Here is a 27,220-nt window from a genome sequence, read left to right as displayed (position 1 = left end):
AAGCTGTAAACAAGAGCCAGCAAAAATGGAATGTTGCAGGTGAGGCCGAGTCCTCGCACATGGCTGGGCGCACCGAGCAGTTAACTCGAATGAGGAGCGCTGAGCTGAGCAGCGTAATAACGAATAACTCGAATGATGAACGCTGAGCAGCGTAATAACGGATAACTCGAATGATGAATGCTGAGCAGCGTAATAATGAATAACTCGAATGATGAGCGCTGAGCTGAGCAGCGTAATAATGAATAACTCGAATGAGGAGCGCTGAGCTGAGCAGCGTAATAATGAATAACTTGAATGATGAATGCTGAGCAGCGTAATAACGAATAACTCGAATGATGAACGCTGAGCTGAGCAGCGTAATAACGAATAACTCGAATGATGAACGCTGAGCTGAGCAGCGTAATAACGAATAACTCGAATGATGAGCGCTGAGCTGAGCAGCGTAATAATGAATAACTCGAATGATGAACGCTGAGCTGAGCAGCGTAATAACGAATAACTCGAATGATGAGCGCTGAGCTGAGCAGCGTAATAACGAGTAACTTGAATGATGAATGCTGAGCAGTGTAATAATGGATAACTCGAATGATGAGCGCTGAGCTGAGCAGCGTAATAATGAATAACTCGAATGATGAACGCTGAGCTGAGCAGCGTAATAATGAATAACTCGAATGATGAATGCTGAGCAGCGTAATAACGAATAACTCGAATGATGAGCGCTGAGCTGAGCAGCGTAATAACGAGTAACTTGAATGATGAATGCTGAGCAGTGTAATAATGGATAACTCGAATGATGAGCGCTGAGCTGAGCAGTTCCTCGCGGTGGCAGCAGAAGCCCGCGGACAATCCCAAGTGGCCGTGAGGAGGAGCTTTGGGGCCAGGCCAGTGTGCGGGCACTGGGAAGCCAGTCCCACACTGGGAGCTGGTGACAGGGAGGGAGGGACTGACCACGAACAGGGCTGGGAGGCCTCTGCTGTCCCAGTGTTCCCCACAGGCAGCTGCGAGTGCTCCAAAGGGAAACATTTACATCTTCCTCGTTTGCAGGAGTTTCTATTGGGTTTAGACCCACACTGAGAGAGAAGTGAGCAGTTGTCAGCTTTGTAACCCAGACAGATGCCAGTCTGAGGCAGAGGGAAGGTAGCAACCTGACATTAGGAATCCTAATCCATTAGGAATCCTAAATTTTGCCTTTAGGGAGACTCCTTGTCACCTCAGGACTGGGCTGCTGCTGCTCCAAGGGCAGGATGAGGAAACACTTGTGGAGTTGCTTGGCTGTTCTCTGCCTCTGCCAGGCTGGTCCTGGCCCACACAAAACCAAATTACTGGGGTGAGGGGGCCCTGACAGCCCCCCATCGCAGAGCTCACCTGGCTGCTCCTGCAGGACTGGCAGCAGAGTTTGCCAGGAATGCAAACGTTCCTGCACAAATGGGTTTTCCACAGGTGTTTTTAAAATTTAAATCAGACAGTTTTAAGACTTGTCTCTCCCTTAAAATACTATTTAGGGGAAAGAGCTGGTTCATTTTAGGATCCTTTTTCACCCTGTGAAGCTGTAGCTGCTCGTGTTGCTGTAGCTCCTTGAGGAGTGAAGCTCAGAGCACGGGGGAGCTGCAGAGGCTCCTTGTGCCCATCGGGAAGGTGGTGCTGGAGCCAAAATCCCAGGGAAAATGAGGGGCAGGGGCATCTGAGTCAGCAGCTGTGGGGGCTGGTGCTGGCTGGAGGGCAAAGGATGGGTTATTCTATTTCATTTGGAGGAGCCACTGAGGCTTGGCGCAGCGGGCACCTGCTTGATGTGCGCGTGGAGTTTTCAAAGAGAAAAATTGCCAAAGGCCAAACACTTCATCCAGATTCAAATTTGTACTGAGAAGTGCAGCTTGACAAAAAAACAGCCAAAAGCCTGACACAGACCAAAGGGGTGAGGAGGCCCTTGAAGAGAGCTGGCAAGAGTCTGCAGCCTGTAAAATCACTGCCTGCAGCTTCCCCCCAGCTCTCTGCGGTGAAAAGAGAGAGCTGCCCAAGAGAACTTTGAAGATATCAAAGCGTTGTTGCAGTCTGAAAACACCATCACACTTACAGGAAGGTATTTAGAATAAGCTGCAATACATTAGGTTTCTTCTCAAAGTACTAGAAAGGGCGGAAGGAGGAGAAGCAGAGCATTTCCCAAAGGGATGAACATTCAGAAATCTCTGTACACAGCCAGGTGTGCAGGAGCTCACTCGGACAGCCAAGCTCTGCCTTTGCAGGGAACAGGAGAATCCCTCACTGTGGAAGCTCGTCCCACCTCACAGGGATGGACAGACAGGAGAAAGCAACTACAAGAATGACTGCCAACACATCCTTCCTGCACGCCCCAGGCCAGGGCTCTCAGCTGAATTCCAGGTACACAGGGAAAGAAAAGGGAATTTAGGACCTTCTCCTACCCAGAAAAAAAATCAGGACTTTTTTCCTCCTAGGTGGGGAGAAGCTGTTGGTTCCCCTGCGTCACACCCTGGCTCTCAAAGGTTACAGCAGCCTCACAGAGCAGGCACAGAAGGAGACCCCAGCCCCTTCCCAAACACCCACCTCCCACCTGTGAGCAGGGCAGGAATGCTGGCGAGGGGAGCTGGAGCTGATGGATGCGACGGGGCTGCAGAATCCGAGAGCTTTCCCTGCTGCGCCCGTGCCCTGGTCTCAGCTGGCCTTCGGGGCAGACACAGACACGACAGACAGACATGCACACACTGCCCACGGGCCTGAGTCTCTGTACAAGCGCACGTTAGGACCTGCAGCAGCCCGAGCCTCGCACTTCCTTCTTCACGTAGTCGTGGAGCTTGAATTTGGGCTCGTTGGGCAGCTTCATGGACCTGTGCTTCAGCTCCCTGGGAAAGGGGAAGGATGTTACTCTTATGCTGCTGCTTCTGGCAGGGAGAGGATTTTGTCTGGAAGGAGCCAGAGAGGGAGTTTGGACAAGGGCATGGAGTGAGAGGACACAGGGAATGGCTTTCCCCTGGCAGGGCAGGGATAGATGGGATCTTCAGAAGGTGTGAGGGTGATGAGGCTCTGGCACAGGGTGCCCAGAGAAGTTGTGGCTGCCCCTGGATCCCTGGAAGTGTCCAGACTTGACAGGGCTTGGAGCAATCTGGGATGGTGGAAGATGTCCCTGCCATGGCAGGGGATGGAAGTAAATGGACTTTAAGGTCCCTTCCAATCCAAGCCATCCCAAGATTCTATGATTCCAAGCTGCCTTGCCCAGCTCAGTTGATCTCAGCGTGGCTTGGACACTGCTAAAGCTGTTTTGGATGACAAGGCCACTGCTCTGGTCACTTACTTGGCGATGGCTGTGAATGCTAACTCCACGTTGAGGCCGCTCTTGGCACTGGTCTCCATGAAGGGCACTCCGTACTCCTGTGGGTGAGACACAGCCCTGTCAGGAGTGCCACCAAGGGTGTTCCCAGGGGCTCTCAGGGAGTAATTTTTGAGGACAAAGAATCACGGGGTGTTAGCAGAAACTTGAAGGAAGAACAGATGAGGAGAAAGGGGAGAGCATGACAAGGGAAAAAAAGCCAAGTGTTCCCAGGAGTATTTTGGGTCAGACTGGTCTCCAGGTGACCATTTCCTGTGCACATCCTCAGGGACATCCTCAGGTACCTCACCTACCTTGGCAAGCTTCTCTCCATCTTCCCTTTTCACCACTCTGTCCTGGGCTGAATCCACCTGCAACAGGAATGGCAAAGAGCGATCTGTGGTGACTTGGAAGGCCACCAGCATGTACCTCCCTGTCCCCTCATGCCCGGCCAGGCTCCCCTGCCTGTGCCTCCAGCGTGGGAGGAAGAGGTGGCCCTGGCAAAGCTCACCTTGTTTCCCAGTAACATGAGGACCACATCCTGCTGTGCGTATTCATGGATCTCTGTCAGCCAAGCCTGGAGGGACACAGCCAAAGAGAGGGGCTGGCAATGGCTCCAGGAGAAGGAGGGCAATGGGAATGATGGGGAGCTGCCCCAGTCCTGCCATGGGCACTCTCAGTAAGCAATGCTGCCATCCCAAGCAATGCCAAGGATGTTCCCAGATGATCCTGTCAGCAAGGGAGTACCCTGGGGTTCCCCTGAGCCCTGGGGGACTCACGTTGCTAAGCAAGTCCAGCACCCCACTTTGGCTGCTACCAGATCCCCATTTCCCAGGTAACAGCAGCTTTCTGACCTCCCCTGCCCATTCCATCTGGTGCTTGTAGGGCTTTGACCCCAATTCCCCCTCAGCTGGGATGTTCAGACTGAACCTCCTTTCAGAGGACAAGGCCGAGGGTTGGCTCTGGGATGTGCCCTGTGCCCATATCCTGCACGTGCTGCCCCCGTGCCGAGCACACTGCTCCCAGCAGGCACCTGAACCTGCCTCCCTGAGCCGTGGGGTGGCTTCCCTGCCCTTTAATCCAGCCTAATCCAATCAAACCTGCTCTAATTCCCTGTAATCCCTGACCCCATGGTGTGAGCAGCCGCCTGCTGTCTCCAGTGCTGTTGCAGGGCTCATGGCGATTCCTGGTGATCCCTGGTGGTCCTGGTGGTCCCTGCTCCAAACCCAGCAGGAGCCCAGCACATGAGGCTGCAACCTCAGGACAGCACTGTACCCCGGCTGGGCTCAGGGTGCTCAGTTCCATCATGGGTTGGAGTCACTCCTGACTCCCTTTGGCTGCCCTCTGACTCCACTCTGGCTCCATCCCTCTTTCCAAAGCCTGGCAATTCCTGCGGGTGCTCATTCCTTCCCCCTGGGGCTGTGTGTCCTGCAGGGACATCCCTCCTGTGTCCTCAGAATTGCTGATGCTGCAGGCAGCGCCGTGTTACCCAGCAACGTGAAACCTCCAAAGGATTTTCTTTCACGGTCACCAGCCCCGAGCAGACCCAGAGCCTGGGTAACACGCAGCACTCACCCTCCTTGAGCCATCCAGCTCCTCAGGCTGGAAAACGCCCCCGCTGGCCAGTCCCAGCTGGTGGGAAGCATTCCCAGCGCCGTGACACAGGAGCAGGGTGGCAGGACCTGCCCTGTCCCTGCCCTGGGACTGCAGGCACACAGGGGTGGCAGGTGTGGTGCTGCCGAGAGAAGGATGCTCCAGAGCAGGGAGAGCTCCAGGCCCGCGGGGCAGCTGTGGGACCCCAGGAGCCCGTGTGACACATCCCAGCCCCAGGGTGTTGATGTCACCACGGCACGGGGTGTTTGTGCAGGCACAGCTGCTCCCCGTGGATGCACACAGCGTTCTCATGCCCAGGACACGAGCAATTACATCCAGTTCAGTCAGGGATAATTGCTCCCCGGCTCAGGACATGCTCTGGCAGCGCTGGCACAGGTGGCCTCCAGCAGCCACATGGGGCCAGTGGGGCGAAGAGAGGGGACACGGAGTGCCCAGGTGTCCCTGACCCCCCTGCTGCGATGTGGGCAGCATCTGCTCTAACCCTCTGCCAGGTTTGAGAGCCCCAGCACCACTGCCCAGCTGCCCTGAAGGACGCAGGGGAGGGGGCAAGCTCGGGCAGCACCAGGAAGCCCCCAAAGCCGGCAGGAAGAGCAGGTGGGCTGGGACCCTCTCCCTGCCAGGTCTGGACTAAGCTGGGGGGGCAATGAGCCCAACCCCAACCCACTGTGACCTGAAGGAGCAGAGGGGGATGAGGGAGCAGCTCGCTGGGGAAAGCTCCCATACTCAGCTACTGCAGCAAGTTCTCTGCCAGTGCTGAAATTACACAGTGTGAATTGGCCGGAGCAGTGGATCCATCCCCCTTTATGTCCTGTGAAAGGGAAAACCTCTGCCTGGCCCTTGCCTGTCCTTGCAGGTGCTCAGCAGTAACCACAGCCCTTCTGCAAGTGCCCACAGCTCCCACCAGCAGCACACACATCCTGAACGAACCCACAACCACAGCCCAGCCAGTCACACGTGAGGGACAGCAGGAGGGGCCGGGGCTGCTGCTGTACCTGGATGTTGTCAAAGGATGCTTTGTTGGTGACATCGTAGAGCAGGAGCAGGGCTGTGGAGAGAGGGACAGGCCGTTAGCGCCTGTGCCAAACCGAGCCCATGGCTCAGAGCACACAGCCCCTGTGGCAGGTCCCAGCTGGGTCCCTGTGAGATACAGAACACACTGAAATCCAGCACAGCAGCACCTCACACTGCTCCTGTTTGCAGAGCCTGCTCCACGGAAAACCACTCCAGTGATTCCTGGCTCACCTGGCCGGCAGTGGCAGCTCAGGGCCCCCGAGAGCTGGAGGGAGGGGCTCCCCAGGAGCAGAGGTGGCTGTGCTTACCGTGGGCATCCCGGTAGTAGGCGTGGGTGACGCTGCGGAAGCGCTCCTGCCCGGCCGTGTCCCAGATCTGGAAGGCAGACAGGAACAGAGGGATCAGACCTGAGCAGAACCCACCCAAACCAGCCCAAACAGAACGGTGCAACCCCAGGAAGCTTCTCCAGCTTTTGCTCCCAGGGACACCAATAGGAAAAATAACCAGAGCAATATACGGAAGCAGCCTCTTCCCGCTCCTCGGTGTGGGGACACGACGTGGCCAAGGGCTCCCAACACAGCCATTAATTGGAAAATCCATGGAGCAGATGGATGCATGGGGACCTGCTAATGTGATTTATCAGTCCTTAATGCAGCAGGAGGTTTGCAGAGTGCACACTGCTGCCTGGGGGATCTGTGTTACCAAGCTCTGGGCAAAGGGCTCGGAGAAACTGTCAGGTCTAAGGGGGCTGGAGCAGCTCTGGCTGCAGGGGCACACGGGCTGGGATGGGGATCACTGTGGCCAGAAGAGCACCCAGCCCTGTGCAGGCTCCTGCCAAGGGGACAGGGCAGCCAGAAGGGTCTGTAAGGCTGTCCCAGGGCAGGAGACACCACCACAAAGGATAGAGGTGGGGCCCCATTTTTGGGGGTGCTCCTCTGCTTTGTCATCTGAGGGGCTTTGGCCATCTCTGAACAACCAGGGCAGCAAGGGAGATGCTTCCAGGGACATGGGGACATACCTGCAGCTTCACCTTCACCCCATCCACCGTCAGCACCTTGTTCTGAAAGAGAATGGAAGGGGTGGTGAGGGATGAGCGCAGTTGCAGGACGCCGAGGGAGACACAGGCAGCCCCCATCCCAGTCCGTGTTTCCCCCAAACCCTCGGGCTGGTCCCCTCTCCTGCTTCTTAAACTCCCATCCATTGGTCCCAGCACCTGCAGAGCCATTTTCACCACAGCCCAGCCAGACGATCTCTCCCTGTCCCAGCAAAAGTTGCATCTATTTGGGCACCTAAACCCTGGCAATGCCACACCCAGCTCAGGCTGGAGACCTCTGGCTGTAAATTAATGAGCATCAGAATCCCACCTTAACAGCCTTCAAAAGACAGTCAACCACTCCACATGCAGCCTGCAAATTAAAAATAATACCTGCTCCTGCCTCTTGGACCTGTTTTTCTCCTGGTTTCTCTCTTAGTATGTTTCCCCCCCTGTTTTGCTTGGTTTTAGGAAAGGTGTAACTGAGGAGGAGAGCGGGAAGTGTCCCTCCACAATGGGTTTTGCCCAAAGCCAACAGGATATTTTGTGTGGAAGGATGCCCTGGCAGAGCAGGGAGCTGTGTGGGTGCTCCTCAGTGCCCCTCAGGGTGGCTGTGCCAGACAGGGAGGGCAGGAGATGGATCCTGACCGTGTCCCAGAGCAACCACCATCCCAGCAATCTGCACCAGCCTCTCCAAACATTAAAGGAATGCAAGCCTACAGACCAGGGGTCCCAGGGGAAGGAGCAGAGAAGAGATTAATTTGCTCACCAGATCCATAGAAATTAGCACAGTAATCAGTGGGACGTGCTGGAAGCACGGCCAGGGAACAGCACACCAGTGGGACGAGGCAGCTGGTGGCTGCTCTGGTGATAATTTAAATCCCATTTCCTCCAATTGCTCTGGAGCTGGTTTGGGATGCTCCCATCTGTGTCACATGGCCATGGGATGGCCAAAGCTGCCATGACCCCAGCTGGGCTCTGCTGGCTCAGCCCTGGCTCATCCACCCCCGGCACTGGACACGCCACCAGCCACTCCAGTGCCACCAAACCCCCACGGATCCATGCCAAGATCTATCCTGCACATCCCGCACCCCTTCAGGTGCTGGCGAGGCTCTTCATTCATAGTTTTAATGAGGGCACAGGGATCATCTCATCTCCTGCACATCTACACAAGGATCTGGCGAGAAGGAGAGGGCAGGAGAGAGCCGGAGCGCCGAATCCTCCGTCTGCTCAGGCAGGCGCAGGGAGACGGCCGAGGTTTATAAATACCTTCAAAGGCAGCGACTGAGACGGGGGAGAGAAGTGATTCACAGCCCGGGAGCTGTAAAAATAGGCAGCCAGGGACTGGGGTGGGGGAGCAGGGAAGTACTCAGGGAAAAGCCGGGGCTCGGGGAGCCAGCCAGGGGGTTAGGGCTCCCCACATGTGGAGCTGAGCCTTTCCCAGGATGTGACACCACGGCTCCTGAAGGCTTGAAGTGCCTAAAACCCAGGGTTCCCACTGCCACAAAGTGCTCCCCGGACCTTGGTGCCTCTGCCTGGGGCTCCCAGATGAGCAGGGACAGAGCCATCCCCAGGGCAGAACCACAGCCTCAGCAAACGGTGCTGAGCTGCACCTCCACCTCGTCCCAGAGGCTGGGGAACAGCCCTGTCCTAACCTGAGCCACAGGTGAGACAGGGCAGGTTTATGCTCTGCAGGAGATCCACTCTCCCAGCTCACCTCGCTCTCCAAAGCCCTGGCTCCTACGTGCAGGTGCCGGACCCGCAGGCTCATCCCGCGGGCTCTGCCCCGGCACAGTGCCATTCCAAACACCATTCCCAGGGGCTGGCAGCCAGCTGCCAATACCCCCTGCCAGGGATCATGCCAGGGACCGTGCCAGGGACTGCAGAGGAAGGCAAGGGTGCTATGCTTCACCATCGGCCCCAGCTCTTGGCACGAGGGGTTGAGGACACTCGGTGTGATGGATGGGGACAAGGGACAAGGACACAGCGAGCGTCACGTTAAAACCAGCACCGAACATGTGCCCTGCCCCATGGCCACACGAGCACCTCCCGCTCAGAGCAGAGTGCGTGGCTGTGCCCAGGGACCTGGCCATGTCCCCAGTGTGGCCGTGCCCCAAGGCTGACAGAACACCACGGGTGGCAAGGACAGAGAACGTGGCCCTAGCCCTGAGCATGGACCATCCAGGCCAAAGCCACCTTGAAGCATCTGGTGAGCAGCCGAAAAAGCTGAAGTTCCAAAGGTGCCCCACATGCGCTGACCTCCACTTCAGGAGTTAATTAACACGGAGCCAGCAGCAACAGGAGTCACGCTAATTACGACTGACCTATATTTTAGGGAGGTAGATGCTTAGACCTAATTAAAGTCTGCACAGGGATCCAGGTGCTGCCGGACCAGCCTGGGGAAAAAAAATGATTTTCTGAGGATTGGGTGTGGAAGAGAGCAGAGTTCCAGGGTGAGAAGCTGTAGAAGTGCTCCTGCAGGCAGGAGACACAGCCAGAGTGAGCCAGAGCATCGCTCATGCTGGCATCCCTGCCTGCATCCCAAAGAAGTTTACCCAGAGCAGCTATGGCTGCCCCATCCCTGGAAGTGTCCAAGATGTTCAGATGAACCAGATGCCCAAGTCTCCCCCACACCACAGCTAAGTGACTTTCCAGCTTCTAATTTTTTTTTTCTTTGTTTTAAGGAGATGCCTCAATTCCCTCCTGTCAGCCCTTCCAAGGCACAGCTGGGGGCTGAGATCCTAATAAGCATCCAAAGACAAAAGATGTCGTGTGTCAAGGCACTGAGACGTGTAATGTGCTGCCAGCCCTGCCGGCGAGGGAGGGGCTGTGCTGCTCGGGGCTCCTTGCTCATCTCACCATGTCTTAGAACAGAGGTAACGCTCCCAGCAGCCTCCTGCCACAATTCGGGCAGAAAACCATCCCTGCACCTCAGCTCTGCTGTCGCCCTTCCCAGTTTCAGTTTTTGTGTCCTTTTTCCTGGGGCAGTGCAAACGTTATTGAAGTCTCGTCTAGCAGGGGCCGCAGTGGAATGCCTGCAGTGCCTGGGCTGGACAAACACGATGCTCCGAAGTGAAATAATCTTCAGGACATCAGATAAACAAAGCTGGAACCTTGCAGATGCAGGAAAAATTAAATTACCAAGTGCAGATGGTCCTCAATTAAGAGCAGCATTATCACACGCCGAGGCCCCGCTGGCTGCAGCCCTGGCACGATCCCACAGCCACGACTGCCCGGGAGCGGCAGGAGGGAGGGAGGGGAAGGCGATGGGGCGAAACCGCGCCGCTGCCGAACCGCGCACAGACGATGCTCCCACACAGACCCAGCGCCGCCGCCCCGCTCTGCCCCCACAGCAGCTGCAGGATGGGCTAATGCCACAGCCCGGATCACAGGGTCCCCACAGTGCCCGCCAACCCCACCAGGAGCAACTGGCACGGCCCCAGGTGCCTGAGCCCACGGCTCCGAAGCTGCAGCACGACCCAGGATCAGCATCGTCCACAGCCCGGCTTCTCCCAGCTCTTACACGCATGAACTCTTTAATTAAAGCCTTTAAATTGGACACATGGATCAATTTGCTTCGCAATTAACTGGACAAATGGGAAGCTGCTCACTGGCACCCTTCGGGCTCCAACCAGGGGACCCCTACCCTGGCTCCCTGGGGCCTGTGACTGGTGCTGGCTTCAGTGGTGCTGCCCAGGAGTGCCCACTCAAGCACCCCCTGCACAGGGGGCTCCGCTTTTACCATGGAGAAGAAGCCCCTCAAATGTCATCATTGGGCCTTGGAGGCACCTCCTGCATCTGAGGGGGGGCAAATTCCTGTCAAAATGAGGATAAATGGCGTTAGTGACTGGAGATCAAAGCGGGCACAGGCGCTGGGGCAGCACAGAGTTAATTAGTGCCAGTAATGAGCTGTGGGACTGACAGCGCAGCCACCCAGAAATGTCATTAGGTTGTGGTGTCACCAGGCCAGGCCACCCGGGAGCGAGGGATAGATTGGGTTATCCTTTATTTCAGGAAGCCAGGAGACACCTGAAGCGGAGGACTGGCTGAAGGGATGCTGGAGCACCCCAGCCCCACGCCAAGGCCAGACCAGGAGCCAAATTCCCACCTGGCAAAGCCCAGGGAGCCCCTGTGAGCACAAACACGCCTGTGCCAGGAGGAAATGGGATGAGTTGTGATATAGCAGACACACAAATAACCACCACCTCCAACAGCGGCTGCAAAAATAGATCAAGGATCGATATGGAAATCTGCCCAAAACAGCAGGACACTGCATTAATTTGCTTGTTAAAACCCTGAGGTTTTCCCAGACATGCGCAGCCAGGGAGCTGCTCCTGGTGGCTCAGCATCTCTCCAGGCACAGCACCCGGCTCAGGGACATCCTGGCCCATTGCCAGGAGGATCCAGGAGCAGCCCCACTTTGCTCCCTCAGAGCTCCAAAAACCTGCTCCCTCTAAATCCCAGCAGTGCCCGATCCTGCACACACGCGCAGCCATCAGCACCTCCATGGAGAACACGGCCAGCCCACCACTCCAGCCTGGGAAAGCCCTTCCAGGAGCACAGTGCCTGCAGGAGAGGGGAGGGTGCAGCCTGACGCTGTGCTGGAACCTGCAGAAAGCCTCTGGGAATGAGGAGAGCAGGGCAGGGATGTGGCTGGAGGCAGGGCTGGACATGGTTCTGCTCCAGCCATGCTGTGTGGGGCTGGAGGATGTCCCAGGCACTGGGGATCGCATGCAATGATCCTCTTCCTCCTCCTCAGCTGTGCCACCACCAGACACACTCAGCAGCAGCCTGGGGAGTCTGCTGGTGGCCAAAACACCCCAGCACGATTCCATCTGCCTCTCCCATAAATCTTTCCTTCAGAGAAAAATCCCAGCCATCCATCTCCCGGGGCAGGTGATGAATTCCTCAGCAGCTCTGTGCATTTGCACTGTGCAGCTAAAAATAGAAACTTCTGCCTTGGGATGTTTTCCTCCCCAGGCCTTGCACACTCCTGCCTGCAGCCGCTGCAGCGCCGGTGCCAAGATCCTTTCAGAGCCCACAACGTGCTCTGGCTGCTCAGCTCCTGCTCAGCTCCTCGGCAGAGCCCAGGAAATGCAGATTAACACCACAACCCCTCACAGCACACAGCGCTTCCAACCTGCTCTGGTGCCAGAGCCACCCCACAGCCCCCTGGAGGGGTCACCCTGTCCTGTCCCCTCTGCCGCGTCCAGCCTGGAGGAGCCACAAGCCTGGCCCTACACAAATGCCCCCCAGCCCCGCTGTGCAGCTGGGCACAGCCCCTTCCCCACAGCACCCAGCAAGGGATGTCAGCAGCACCAGCCTTTGCCCAGAGCCTGTTCACGACATTAAATCCCAATTAACTTCTCCCTGGCTGCCAGCCCTGCCCAGATAAGAGTCCAGGCCCTTGTTTGAGCAGACACACTGAAGATTTACTGACTTATCATCTTCTAGTCACATCAGTCTGCAAATAAAAGGGTTTTCTGGCAAGAAGAGAATCCTGTCTTAGGGACAGATTAGAGGTAAGAGGATCTGCTTAGGATCATACATTTTAAATTCAGCCCTGCTCTGCTTCTCGGCATCGCCTGCAGCATTCGCAGTCCCAGGTGGGGCTCGTGTTCCCTCCCAGCCTGGCTGCTCCGTGAAAGCAGCAGAGTCCTGGGATGATCCACGGAGGTTCCTTGAGGAAGGCACAGGCAGATGAGACTTGGTGCTCCCAAGCCCTACGGGGCTGCTCAGGCTCATCCCAGCAGGAGAGAGACAGGGCCGTGTGAGGCTTTGAGAGCAGGAGTGAGCCTGAGCCCCAGTCCCACAGGCAGCCAGAGAAACCCACCCCCAGAATTCCTCAGGGTAGGATCCGCTACAGCCGTCCTGGAGACCAGAGCCAGCAGAAAGCACCAGCCAGCAGGAAGGCTGCAGCCCATCCCTGCAGCTCCAACACATGGGATGGGATCCTCCCCACCCTGGGGTGGTCTGCACAGCTCCCCCACCACCCTGGCCTGCATTACGCACCCCTTCCATCTCTTTCCCCCCTACTTTATAAAAGAAGGGACATTTTTAAAAATATCTCTGCTTACTTCTAAACCAGGAAGCCTTGGAAACAAAGGGGGCAGAGATGGCTCACGCAGATCTGTGCCAATACTGGGAATAAGTACCGTGGCGCTCGACATATTTATCTTCATTTTCCTCATCAAGGCCACGCCAGGCTGCATAGCTGAGCAAGGATCTCCACGGAGCATTTATTGCTCTATCATTTCTCATCTGTAGCAAACACGGCCCCTTCAGTGCCACAGGGATGAAAAATGGCTCATCAGGTCCTATTAGACAGGGAATCATTTATCTGGGGAGAAATAAAGCCTAGCAGACCCTTAAAGGTCTTTTCCAACCTAAACGAATCTAGGATTCGCCTCAGTGACTGCAGCCAGCCCTGGGCTGAAAACTTGCCTGAAGTTTCTGAGAAGACTTTACAATCCAATTAAAGAGAAATCAGGGCTGAACATCCAGCAGCAAACATTCTGTCAGCACCCAGCAGCAGCACAGCAGCGTCTGCAGACAGCACTGCAAACAGCATTATTAAAGAGCACTTCTCATCCCTAAAGAAAATGAAATCCCCAAAGACCTGACAAAGGAATCTGTAGCTTTTTATCCCAAACACTCCCATCCTTCACGCGTGGCCAAGGCAGACAGCTCCCAAAAACTGCTGTGCAGCAAACCTGAGCCCAGATTCTTCGAAGGATTCAAGAAGAGAGTGACTGAACAGCTCTGATGCGATTTTCTCATGGCTGTACGAGTCCAGTCAGCCTCCAGGTCTGGCACCCATCAGGTCCCGGTGCTCCCTGGTACCACAGCCCCTCTCTGCATGGTGCAGTGGCCACAGGGACAGCCAGGGCTGAGATGCAGCAGGTCCCAGCCCCCTCTGCAGGGCAGGACCCTCCTCACCCTGTGGCTGCTCCCCAAAGTCCAGAGGAGCTTTCTCAGGTTTAGCCTCTTCCTCACTAACCACAGCGGTCTCACTTTGCCACGCGTGGCAACGCCACCACGGTCCTGCCTGGCCACGTGCCCCTTGTGCAGGAACAATCCTGAAATCCCCCTTGGACAGAGCTGGGGACACAGGGGCTGAGCGGGCAGAGCCCTGCCCATCACTGCTGTGCCAGAGCCGGGGCGGCCACTCGGGTGCCCCACAGGTGGCACAAGGCAGAAGCCACAGCACCGGAGCAGGCACCGTGCACTCAAAGCTTTGATCTTTGCAAAGCTTTTCCTTCTCCCTGGCAGCAGTCCCAGCTCTCCCATTTTCTGCTCTACTGGAGCAGGCTCTTCCCCAGGTTTGGGCACCACTCTGAGAGCCCCCGGAGATGCAGAGGTGCTGAGGAATTGCAGCACAGTCAGCACATCACCGCCACTTCCACACCAAAACCATCCCAGTCAGTCAAACCAGTTTGGCCAATCCAACTCCACCATTTGCTCTCCCCATGTGGGGCTCTGAAGCCGAGCTGCAGACCAGGACCGTGCAGGGGAATCACCCCAGGGAGGCAAAACACCCCAAATCCTTCACTGTGGGTGCTGGAGTGCAGACCAGGCTCCTGGGAAGCTGTTCCAAGACACTGCAAGCCCTTTTACAAACAAAACTGAACCAAACCCCACACACAATCACATTGATTTGTTTTGTTGCACGTTTGGGAAGCCCAGCCTCAGCCAAGATCTCCAACTGGAGCAGCCAGGTCCTCAGGAGAGGATTTCCACCTCTGCACTGGGCTGTGGGGCTGATCCCCTGAGAATCAGCCCTCCCAGAGCTGCTGTGCCCCCACTGCTCCCCCCCAGCACACCCGGCTGTCAGGAAAAATCTGACCTCACGTGTGTGTTATTCAGGAGGGAAAAACACATCACATCTGCCAGGCATTAGCGCTTGCTTGGGAACAAAGTTATTTTGGGCATTGTTGAGTGCTTCTCCCATTAATTCATGCACACTGATAAGTGCAGCTCGTGAAAGGCTTGGAGGAAGTTCGGGCTGAGCCCCAGAGGCACTCACTGAGCCCCAGCCTTGCCAGGGGCCACCTGGACGTGCCACCCTGATGCAAAGGGCTCTGGGGAGCAGCTCCACAGAGCAGGACCCCCTCTCCAAGCCCAGCTCCTCGGCGCTGACTGAGCAGTGCTCTGGGCAGGGAGGGCACCCCCCTGCCACGCTGCTGCCATGGGCAGGTGCAGGGACACGGGGCACAGGGGGCTCACATCCCCACCAGCCCGAAACAGCCCTTCACCGGGGCTGGGGCTGTGGGGGCTGCCCAGCACTGCTGCCAAATCCAGGCTCAGCTCTAAAAATTGGCACCAGGAGCAGCTACAGTCCCCCAGCTCTTCCTCTGAGGAAAACGGGGTGATGCAGAGCCCAGGGGTCGCAGCTCAGCTGCTTCCCCACAGTCCCAGAGCCGAGCGTGCTCAGCACCAGGGAACAAAGATGAACGGATGGAAGCCTGGCCGGCGGGCTGCACGAGCTGCAGGAAGGGCTCCCCGTGCTCCCAAGAAGGGCTCTGGACTGACCCTGCACTGCCCAGGGCACTGTGGATGGATGCTCACCCAGGGACCATTCCCCCCCAAGGGACATCCCTGGAGGGGATGACTTTGACCCCCCCAGCACTGAGGCTGGGCTGAATTATTCATCCACACATGAAGCTGTGTTTTTCTTAATCATCAGCTCCAAGGAAGCAGCAAGGCACGGAGGCACCGGTGGGACTGGCTGCTGGTGAACGGCACAAGAAGCAAATCCAGCAATTTCCACCAAATTCAGCATCCAACACAGGGCAAAGCCCTCACCGATGGGTCTAAACTCCCCAGACAGGCTGGAGCTGCCCAGGTACCTTCAGCAGCCTCCTGCACTTGGTTTTTTGGGGAAAAAAGATCATTACCAGGGAGTTGCTCCAAGGCTGGGAACACAGGACCCACAGCCAGCTCTCCCTGGGGGGATGTGCCAGGCACTGGGGCCAGTCCAGGCTCGGTCCTGGCGAGGAGGAGCAGCAGCCCTGGCGTGGGGCAGCACCCCCAGCTCCTCCTCAGCCTGGCACACACCACCCACGGGTTGACGGCCGCGGAGCAGCGGCCCTTCCCTGCTAACAGCGTTAATGCCACAGAGCCTTCGCTGGGATCGTTGCCGTGGTGATGCTGCGCAGGCAAAGCTGGAGAAGCCAAAGCCTCCATTTCCCCAGTGTGTCACTGAGCCTGGGAACAGCGAGGCTTGGCAGGCGGGAGGAAAACGTCCCGAGACACAGGCAGATGGCACAAGGGCTGGCGAGGTGGGTGCGATGGCTTCGTGGCACCTGACCCAAGCAGCTGGGCACGGCTCCCACCACTCCCCCTCCTCTCCATAAATTAAATAGAAAAACCCCACACGAAACGGAACAAAACCTGTCCGGGTGTTCACACCTGGACCAGTCACATCCTCAGAGACGTGCTAATGGTTTTGTGGCCCCTAGAAGATTACTCTTTCTGCCTACTGACCTCCTGCGGGAAGAACTGACTCAGCCCCGCCACACCAACTCCTTCCTGGGGCTCACTGAGGCATCACTGAGACCCCCAAAGCACCCATGAAACTCCTCCTCACCCTGGGACAACCACAGCCCAGGGCAATGGACATCGTCCTTTAAAGCTGAAGCACCACGAGCTCCCAACTCATGTTAGTTATGATCAGGGAGAAACACTTTTTCCCAGTGGAGAAATAAAGATGAATTATTTGCTGTTGCTTCCGAGAGATTCACCAATGCCTCAGGGCAATGACTCGATGCTGAGCCACGATTAAAAATGCCGTATGTCCCTGGTAGACAAACAAAGCTGTGTGAGCTCCAGGGCTCCTCTGGGATCCTGAGCCAGGGCAGCTCCAGCGCCCTGGGATGGGGCCAGGAGCTGCACGGGCAGTGCCCAGCAACAACAGAATATTTTGCTTCCAAAGGCTCTGCAGGTAAATCCCTCAATCCCTCATTGCCATAGGAACTGTGTGTGCCCCATCACCATCCAAGGACAGGGACACACCACACCGTGGCTCCCTGCACTCCAACCACAGCTCTGACCTGCCTGGATGGGGGTGGTTTTTCCCATTTTTTTCCCAGTTTTCCCCCAGTTTTTTCCATTTTCCCCCCAGTTTTTTCCCGTTTTTCCCCAAGGAGGATGACCTGCTGGTGCTCACTGTTCCAGGCTTTGGCACTTTTGATTGCTGCCCTGCCTTTGGCCATGGTGATGCTCAGTGCCACCATCACAGGGTCCAGCAGAGCCCCATGGATGGGACCGAGCCCGTGGCTCAGGTCTCAGGGACATGGCTCTCTGGGGAAAGGGGAACAGGGACAGGTGTTTTTCAGGGAAGAACAACACACAGCAAGCAGCCGGTGAGCTCAGCCAGAGTCAGCTCCTGCCACTGCAGCAGTGCCAAACCTGGGATTGGCACCTCACCCTTCCCCACAGAGATCATCAACATCCACCCCAGGAATAACCCAAAGCCTGCTGGGAGCAGTAATTAATTAACAAAATGAGGCAGCAGCTCAGCACAGAGGCAGCAAGGGCTCAGGGGACCACGGGACCTGAGCAAGGCAGAGCCACAGGGCAGGGATGTCCCAAATGCCCATCCCAGGGGCAGTGGGGGGAGTCAGAGACACCCCAAAACCCACCTGCCCCACCTTTCCTGGGCGCCTTCCCTCTGCTTTCAAAGAACAACCCAGTTCTGCACGGCTGAGTTCAATATTTTATCACAAATAAAAGATGAAAGTGAAATTAAGCCAAATGTATTCCATTAAATATTGAAAGCATTTAGACTTACTCTGGCCCCATTTAAATGTTTTACTGACTATAAAGCGCTCCCTCACAGGTCCTGGCACCGGGAGCGGATCCAGCCCGGCTCGGATCCATGGCAGTGGATGCTCCAGTGCCCAAATTGGCCTCTCCAGAGCCAATTTCCCACCTGGCAGCAGCCAGACAGGAGCCAACACAGCACAGCCGTGTGCCCACAGCCTTCCCCAGCCCAAGCCGAGCTCACCCTGCTCCTCCACAGGAATCCTACCAGGCTGGAGCAGGGATCTGACCCACCCCCCCAAACACACTGTGGATGGGTGGGAACTGCATTTCCCAGCGGAGTTTCCCATGGTTCCCATCCTCTGTAGGGGTTTTGGGCTCCCACACAGCTCTATTGAGGAGGATACAGAGGCTGGTTATGCTGAGCACCTTTACAACCTCCCTCCCTCCACCAGCAGCTCCCAAGTTGGTGTTTTCCTTGCTGTGTCCTGGCACTGCAGCTCCTGAGCAGCCCAGGCCTTCTGCTCTCCCCCTGAGCTAATTAAATCCATTATTCCAACCAGCCCAGGCCAGGACAGACCCACAGGGACACCAGCTATCAACAGGCACCAGGAAGCCACCAAGCACCAGCAGGGCTGCAGGAGCCTGGAGACACTGGTGCTCTTCTAGAAGCATCTTGCAAACCCCCCATCCCCAGTGCTGTCATGTCAGCTGGAATGGATAAAAAATTCCACATCCAAACTATTCTGGGTGGTATTTCTGACACCAAGGAGGTGGAGAAGGCACCTTCCCACCATCCTGCAAAGAGGATTAAGCTGGTTAAGAGTTTTCTTAACCAGGCTCTGGGGCTGGCTGCCACTCCAGCTGCTCAAGCACTTCTTTCCTTTGAAGACATTCATCTTCTTTCTGTGCCTTCCCCAAGGCAGGAATGGAGCCCCTTGTCTGCTGGGATCACCGCCTGCACACGGGGGTTTGCATCTTCCTGCTGTGCTGCAGAACTGGGCGGGGGGGGGGTTCTTTTCCAAAAGCAAGAGGCAAAGGAGGATGGATAAAAGCCCGGGAGCTGCGAGGAGCGGGCGCAGCCGCCACGGGCACCGCTCGCAGCATCTCTTGGCAACTGAGCCCCTGCATGCAAATGACAGGCACCAACTGCAAAGCTGTGAGTGTCCCTCTGCCAGGCAGGAGCAGCCACGGCAAGAAAAGCAGGGCTTGGCTTCCCACGGAAAATGGATGTTTACTGCCCCGAGAGCCCATCCTGGGAGCGGGGGACAGGCACCAGCAGCAGCTGTGGAGGAGCGGCGCCCTCAGAGCGGGCACAAGGGGGACAATCCCAGCTGACCAGTGCTGCCCTCCCTGGCAAGACTGCCAGGATCCGCCTCCCCGGGCTGGATTTGCGCACAGCTGGCCCCTAGAGCACCGGTGACAGCATCGTGTCCATACCCTGGAACCAGGCAGAGCGGGGGGAGCATCCCAGGAACCCTCAGAGACTCCTGGAATGGTTTGGGTTGGAAGGGATCTCAAAGACCAGCCAGGTCCAACCCCCTGCCGAGAGCAGGGACACCTTCCACTAGACCAGGTTGATCCAAACCCCATCCAACTTGTCCTTGAACACTTGCAGGGATGGAAATCTCCTCTGGGCAAATCGAGCCCAGCTCTCCATACAGTGAGAAATGCAAAAATATGAAATCAGCTACTGGCTGCTATTAAAATTCATCCAGCAATGGGAGCTGCAGAGCAAACTGATTTTCAGACAAAGAGCTGCTGGAAACACACAGAAACATGGAATGGTTTGGGTTGGAAGGGACCTTAAAGGTCATCCAGTTCCAAGCATTTGCCATGGGCATACTCAAGGTGGGAGCACAGGCATCCCCTGCCCGCTCCCGCCCCACCTTCCCCATCCTGGTTGCACCTCTGTTGCCACTGGCATGGCCCCGTGAAGGGGAATTTGGTCCAAGCAACTTGGCAGCACCAAGATGTTTCTCCCAGGAAAAGGCCACTTCCCTCCAGAGCTCTGGCCCTGGAGACCAACCTAGACCCACCCCCCTGCAGCAAACCCCCATCCTGACCCCACACAGCAAAGGAGAGACTAAACACTCTGCCCAGTTCCTTCCCTCTAACATCCAGGCCTAATTTTGCACAGAAAGACGCCGAAATTAATTTATTTCCATTTCTTTCTTCTGGCCTAAGCAGCTCCCCTCCCACTTTTTCCAGATTGATCCATCAGAAAATGAGCCCTGCTAATGCTCTGTGCCAACCGCTGAGATAAAAGCCAGCCCTGGCTTTCAGGAGGCTCCAGGTTGCTCCAGTCCTTCAAAGGGAGGCACCAGGCAAAGGTTGTGAGGGCAGGGGTGTGGGCTGGGATGTGGGCTGGGATGTGGGCACCTGCTGGGGACAGGGGACCGCCCCAGGGGCAGGGATGTGGGTGCCCACTGGGGACCAGCAGATGCTCAGGGCATCCGCAGCCCTCTCCCAGCACATGTGCACCCGGGACCAGTCTGGGTGAACCCAAACCACGGTCCCTGCCCCTCTGCACACCCCGCAGGGCTGGAGCAAAGGTTCCCATCCTCCTGCAGAGCTCAGCTCGCTGCAGGAGCCGGGGGCAGCCCGTGGAAGGGGCACACACAAACACAACAAACAATAAGCAGAGATGCAACGAATCTCCCACGTAAAAAAAAGAAAAAAAAAACAAACCAAAAACCACATTACACACTGCTGATTCCAGCCCTGCGCCGCACAGGGCTGAGTGTAATCAGGAGTCCTTAGAGCTCAGGGCCAGCGGGGACAGGTTTTATTTACAGCACGTCCCAGATTAACCAGGGCCCAGCCAGGGCTGGGGCAGAGCACGGAGCGTCCCGCGGGGGCTGTGCTGGGGGCAGCTGAACCCCCGGCGCTGCCAGGCTGTGCACATCCCAGCCGAGCCTTCAAAGGAAACGTCCCCGGCGGCCGGCGCCTGCCCCGGCCCCGGCTGCGCCGAGCCCCGGGGCTCCCCCCGCTCCTCCGGAGCTCGGAGCCAGCACCATGCCGCTCTGCTCCCCGTCCTCGGGGCAGCAGCACAGGGGCGACACCGCTGCACACCTGGGACGACACCAAGAGAAGCCACCCTGCTCTGAACGCCAGCGAAAAGCTCCCCAGTGGCTTCATCCCCCGTCGCCACAGGAGCCGTCACCCCTGCTCGTGCAAAGAAGCTCATTAGCACCTCTTCCCAGGGACAAAAGGCTCATCCGTCATTTTTTTCTTTTATGTTCTTCCCCTTTCAGGTCCAATTAGCACAAAAATCTTGCCTTGCCCAACCCTGCAGCGCTCGGGGCTGTGAGGACCGGGCTGGGCAGCCCCACAGAGCCCAGGTGCCACTGGGGACAGGGACACCGGGGGTTCACGTGGCCCTTTGGCTCCTCACTTCGGTGAGACTCCCATCACTCAGCTGTCACCACAGGACGCAAGTCCCCCTGGCTGCACAGCTTGAATTTCTGTTGAGGTTTCTGAAGCGTTGCCAAAATCACAAGAAGAGGCAGCTCCTGCCGTGCCACTGAGGAAATCGGGGTTCATGCCCCCGAGCACCAAACCTGCTCTGTTCCAGGAGCCCCTTCTCCCTGGAACCCGAATGTATGAAGCCAGGAAAGCACACACAGCCTGCCCAGAGCTGCTCTGGCCTCAGCAGTGGGATCTGTGGGGGGAGACCCCCCAAGCACAGGCAGCCAGACAAGACCTCGTGCCATGCTCGGCACAGCTCACGGAGGGCAGTAATTAAGCCCCTCATTATCTAGCAATGCAGCCTTGAAGGTGACACCTGTGATCCAGACGCTGAAGGCAGAGAGGGGTTTGTCCCCCAGCCTGGGGGACAGCTCAGGAGCTCAGACAGGTTTCTGCTCAAAGGTTTCTGCTCAGCCAAAGCTCTGCCGGGAGCAGGACCCTCGCCCAGCGCTCTGCCTCCCTGGCACCCGCAGTGGGGGCTCACCCAGCACTGCACCCCCAGCCAAACCCTCAGCCTGGGGACACCTGGCCCTGTCCCAGCTGAACTGGAAAGGCTGGAATCATCCCCAGGAGCTACAGATGCTCCCCCAGCAAACCAAATTTTCCCGGGACGGAACGCTGAGGACTCAGTGCCTCCAAAGCTCAAAGCGAACAGGTGCCATTTTGATGCCTTTTCTAATATTACAATCATCTTTATTTCCCCAGCAGAGTGGTTTGTTTTCCAAACACATTCAGATCAACATCCTTCTTTGTTTAAGAGATGATAATAAACAAACACATCGAGGGAGGTTCTCCCTCACATAAAACAGTAGGAGGGAACAAACCTCAGGGGCCATTAGGAATAGTAATGCCAGATTAATTTTAAATGGATTTCTATTCATTTACATTCGCTCTGGCCTGGGTAACCCATTAGCCATAGCTTTGGGTGCCTCTGATGGTTTGACATCCTTGAAAATGAGCAATGGATCCTGGAGCCCACTGGGGCCAGCGGATGGACTGGGAGAGGAGGAAGCTGGGCTGGCCTGGGGGCTGCCCCCAGCGCGGCTCCAGCCCATTGCAGAGCGCTTGCAGGGACCAGATGGCACCAGGAAGAGTGGAGGTGGTCCCCAGGACAGTGTCTGGAGCTGGGCAGCTCCGTCCCCGAGGTTTCCTGAGCCAGGATGGGCCCCAGGGACCCGGCAGGTCCCGAACAAGGCCGTGCGTGCACAGGAGCGCAGCTGCCACACGCGCTGGCCTTGGGGAGGTCCCTGCAGTCTCTGGTGCCAGCCAGGCTCAGAGTCTGGCACAAACCCTGCCAAACCCCCAAAATAAACCCCCTGTGCTCGCTCAGCACCCTTCACAGAGGGCCAAGAGAACACAGCAAACCCCCGTGACACCTTCCCTCGCCTGCTTCAGCCAGCAAACCCCCTGCCAAGCTCCGGGGCTGCAGAGACGAGGAGCTGTGATCAGTTCCATGATTCAAAAGACACAAATTAAAACCAGCAGAAGCCTCCAGTGTTGCCACCCCAGAGCATCATCTGCATAGCAGTGCCCATGGCAAGAGGGACAATTACCAAACAGGATTATCCTGGTGGGAATGCAGAGGCACATCAAAAAACTATTTCCATGTCCCCCCAAAATTATGAATGCCTTACAAGGATGATAATAATGAGTTTTAGGGCATACACATGATCTCCCCCACTGTATAATCTGCCCATTTCAGAGACATGTAGCTCTAGCAGCTCTATTAGAGAAGTAAATTAACTCTAATTTGATTGCTTCTCAGTAACAGTCATTTCAGCACTCTAATCAATAAGTCGCAGGGCTTTATGGCTGCCCTCTGTATCAATCACAGCAATCAGTAAGAAAACGCTTTTATTTGAAGAACACCTGAAACACTGTGTAATTACCTTTGTATAAAATTACAGACCCCAATTATCCATTTCACCTGCAGCAGCCCCCAGCCTCGCTAGGCACGGAACATCCCTTCCTTCCTCAGGGCTTCCTGAGCTGTCCTTCACCCCTTCCCAATGTCACTGCACCAGAGTTATTGCTCACACCCCAGCCAAGCAGCAGGTTACAAGAGACACTCATCTCCCAGAAATCCTCCAAGAAAAGTCAAGATCCGAGATCCTGCCGGTAAGACACAGGTGTGTGGCATCACCAGCAGCTCCTCACAGCACCCACCAGAGCCCCCAGACGGAGCCAAATCCATCGCACAGAGAGACAGCACAGCCGGTGCCCCGGGAGCAGGGCAGGGAGAGCGGCACTGCCCAGACACCCGGGCAGGTGACAAGCTCTGCTTTGGAGGGAGCAGATGGTTGGGGGACTGGTGAGGGACAGGGAGCAGCTGATCCTGGAAGCCAGGCGTGCTGCTGGCTGCTGCTTTGGTGCCAAAACTGCCTCGTGCCCTGCACAGCTGATGGAAAGGCTCTCTGGTGCCACCTCGGTAAAGTCACCATTCCTGTGGCTCTGCTGTCCCACCCCACGGGTGGGGATCCCCTTGGCCAGGGCCTGAGGGAACCACAGAGACCCCAGGCAGCTCCCCCAGCACAGGACTGACGGAAACACGGCCAAGAAAAGGTTACAAGGGCCCCAGCCCGTTCTCAGATGTTCCTGCCTGGCAAAGGATGCCCTGGGCACACTGGGGCATTGCAGGACGCGATGTGATCCCCTTTCTTCCCCCCAGCCCACCTGTTACTGCCTGTGTGGAGCAGGTTCCCACTGTCCCCACTGGAGCTGCACAGCTCCGACCACTGCACCCACGACTCTCCCAGCATCAGGATGCTCCGGCTCCTCCCAGCCAAACAGAGACCTGAGGGATCCCTCAGCACAACACATCCCCACATCAGCACCCCAAAGCTGTGCTCAGGAGATTCTTCCGGGGCATTCTGGTTTTTATCAGTTGCGGTTTTGCTGTTTCAAGAAAAAAACTAACAACTCTTAAAAACCACTGAAACTGCCTTAGGGGAATATTTTCATGGGCAGATGTCAGGCCTGAGTTGTTACAGGAATTATCCCCAGGATCCTGAGCAGAGGACAGGCTCCCCCATCCCTGTGCAAAGCCGTAACAAGGATGCTGCTGCTGCTGCTGCTGCTGTCACACCCCGAGCGCCCCAGCTGGAGCTGGCACGGCTGGAGAGGTTCAAGTCCTTGGAGCAACGTTTCGTTACTTCTCTGCAAACCCCGTCACTCACCTGGCAGAGCCCCGGAAGGGCCGAGGCCCGGGCACTCACCCTGAAGTCGATTCCCACCGTGGAGATGAAGCTGCCGGCCAGGAAGGCGCCGTCCTTGAAGCGCACCAGCAGGCAGGTCTTGCCGACGCCCGAGTCGCCCACCAGCATCACCTGCAGGGAGGGACGGAGCGAGGGGTGTCAGGCTCCAGGTTTTGGGAAGGCAGCCCCCCTGCAGCCAGCACCCTGCTCCATCACAGCAGCGGGAAGCAGGTGCTTGAGGGCAAGGAGCACGTCCAAGAGCGATGTCCTCGGACCCAGGGGAGACACACGATGGGATTATTCCCCACCCTGCACCGTGTCACCAAACTGGAGACACTTTCCCCTATCAGGCACTTAACAGATCCTTCATGGGGGCACAAAGCCCCTGAAAACCAAGAGTGACACGAGCTGCCCGTGCTGTCCCCACAAAACTCCCCATCACGTGTGGGGCTTTCTGGGAGGGTGACACTGCCCGTGGGGAGACTTCAGGGACTCCCCAGCCATGAGTGCCACCTTCACCTTCAGTGGGACCCACACATGCCCGCAGCCACCCTCCCAGTCCTCCATGGATAGCAAGGGAGCAGCTCCCGGTGCCACCTGCCTCAGTTTCCCCACGCAGCAGCCACCCTGGGCACAGACAGGGCAGGCAGCTCCTTGCCATGAAGCAACCACAGCAGAGCTGGGGCTGCTTCCAAATGCAGCTCCCCAAAACCTCTGCCCACCCCCACAGCCCTGCTGCCCCCCAGCGCACTGAGCCTGCTCCCCTCGGCAGGATGACACCGAGAAATCCGGGACCAGGCAGCCAGGCTGTGCCAGCTCCTTCCACACCTGCCGTGCCAGGTTCCTTCTCTCCCAAGGCTCTGCCATCAGCCTTCCACGAGCCATTAACCCGTGACAGGATTGGAATGGCTTTACGGCAGGGACTGCCCTGGGTCACACCGAACCCTCCCAGGAGCTGCCAGAAGTGGCAAATGCCACCACCCCTCTGCAGCCCAGCCCTGAGAGGCAGCAGCAGCCCCAGCTGCAGGTGCAACTCGTTTTGGCACTGCCAAGGAGGGCAGGGTCTGCCCACGGTGCCCCACACCCCCAGCAGAGCCTTACACTGGTGTCCCACAGGAGCACCAGGCACCGAGCCCTGGCACAGTGGGGTGAGGGCAGCCAGAGCCCACGGGAGTATCCGTGTGAAGCCAAGGGAAGAGGGGAAAAAGGTCATTTTAGTACAAAATATTGATTTTTAAAATATTTTCCAGACATATTTCTGGAATAGGTGACCCTCAACAGCAGCTTCTCCCCACTCAGCAGCACTAAACCCGGGCACACAGTGTGCCCAGGGCCAGGAGCCAGCCCAGGACCTGGCCACTGCACCAGGCAGAGATCAGGAGCCTCAGGAGAGGGGAAGGGAAGGAGAAAGTTTAATAAACCAGGCTGGATTTACTGGATACAAAGCAATTTCTGTCTGCCACTGGGTCAAAATCAGCCAGACCATTGGGAGATGTTTTGTCTACCCAGCGCATTTGGGCTTATCTGAGATACATTTGGCTCAGCCTCGTGCCATAGGGACGATCCCTAGGGAAAGCCCCAGCCTGGGCAGGCAGAGGTGAGCTCCAGGAGCCAAGGACCAGCACAAACACAGAGGTGGCTCCATTTTAGGGAAGCTGTTGAACCATTAATGCAGCTGTATCAGGATCAACCACCTACAGAAGCAACCAAGCACATTTCTGGAGCATCCCTGTCCAACCCCACAACCCAATCCTTAACACCTCCTAGCCCACATCCCAAACCTCAGCACCACGAGGGCCGCACCGACTGCCACAGGCACCAAGCTCTCACCACCTCACACCGAGGAGGGACTTGCCACAGCAAACCCGCGCTGGCCAGGCTCGATCCCCCGGGCTCGGCACAGCGATCCGTGTTACAAACACCCCGGGGATTCACTGAGTCGTGCCTCCTGCCGAAATCACTAAATGAGCCCCAAAACCGCTATGCGAGCCCTAAAATCATCAAACGAGCTCCAAGCCGGCTGGCAGGATGAAGTGGGGAGGAAGCAGATACATTTGCTCTGTGAGTTGCTCGCCAGGCTCCGAAGCAGCGAGGAGAAGCCGTCGGAGCCCGAAAGGCTGGGGACATCTCAGCAGCAGCCGGAGCACATTCGGGGCCCCTCGAGGGGTGCCATCACCCTGCTCGCAGCCCCGGGTTTCTGCAGGTTAACGAGGATGCGGGGGCTTACAGCAGCTCCCCGGAGCAGCCTCTGGCCGTCACTTGCACAAGTCCCGCAGCACCGGCCCCGCTGCCGGGGGCTCTGCGGGCGCAGCCCCCGCCGAGCGAGACCCCGACCGGGCGGCTGCGGAGGGGCGGGATGCTGGGCTGGGAGAGAGGGAAGCAGGGATCCAGGCAAGTAGGGAGAAGGGATGCAGGGACGAAGGGAGGCAGGGACGAAGGGATGCAGGGACGAAGGGAAGCGAGGATGCCCGCCCGGTCCTGGCCCCCGGGAACTTCGGCGACGCTACCCCCGGCCGCGCACCCGCCTGACCCCGCACTCCCGCAGCCCTCCCCGCTGCCCCCTCCGGTCCCGCACCTTGAAGGCGAGGTCGTAGAACTCTCCGCTGCTGCTCAGCGAGGGCCGCCCGACCGCCGCCGCACCGCCGTTGCGGGGCACCTCGGGGGCGGCGGCGGCGGCGGCGGCGGAGCTGCCCCGGGGGGCGGCAGCCGGGCGGCCGGTGCCCTGCGCGGCGGGAGGCAGCGCGGCGGAGGGCGCGGCACCGCCGCCCTTGCTGCGAGCCGCCTTCTTGCGCGACATCCCGGGGCCGGCGCCGC

General features: G+C 57.4%; 1 protein-coding gene across 1 annotated transcript; it reads right to left on the bottom strand.

Annotated features, from left to right (window-relative positions):
* Positions 1 to 1,839: 1,839 nt before the first annotated feature.
* Positions 1,840 to 27,220, bottom strand: RAB26 (RAB26, member RAS oncogene family). Its single transcript, XM_068207312.1, has 9 exons — positions 26,982 to 27,220; positions 24,428 to 24,538; positions 6,963 to 7,004; positions 6,253 to 6,319; positions 5,926 to 5,978; positions 3,831 to 3,896; positions 3,634 to 3,690; positions 3,305 to 3,381; positions 1,840 to 2,855 (listed from the first exon to the last, which is right to left on the bottom strand). Exons 1-9 carry the CDS (start codon positions 27,201 to 27,203, stop codon positions 2,753 to 2,755), a joined length of 798 nt encoding a protein of 265 aa, XP_068063413.1. The 5' UTR covers positions 27,204 to 27,220; the 3' UTR covers positions 1,840 to 2,752.

The sequence above is a fragment of the Anomalospiza imberbis genome, chromosome 16 (genome assembly GCF_031753505.1).
Source record: "Anomalospiza imberbis isolate Cuckoo-Finch-1a 21T00152 chromosome 16, ASM3175350v1, whole genome shotgun sequence".
Classification (NCBI taxonomy): Eukaryota; Metazoa; Chordata; class Aves; order Passeriformes; family Viduidae; genus Anomalospiza; species Anomalospiza imberbis.
This window is presented reverse-complemented; position numbering and strand designations above follow the sequence as displayed.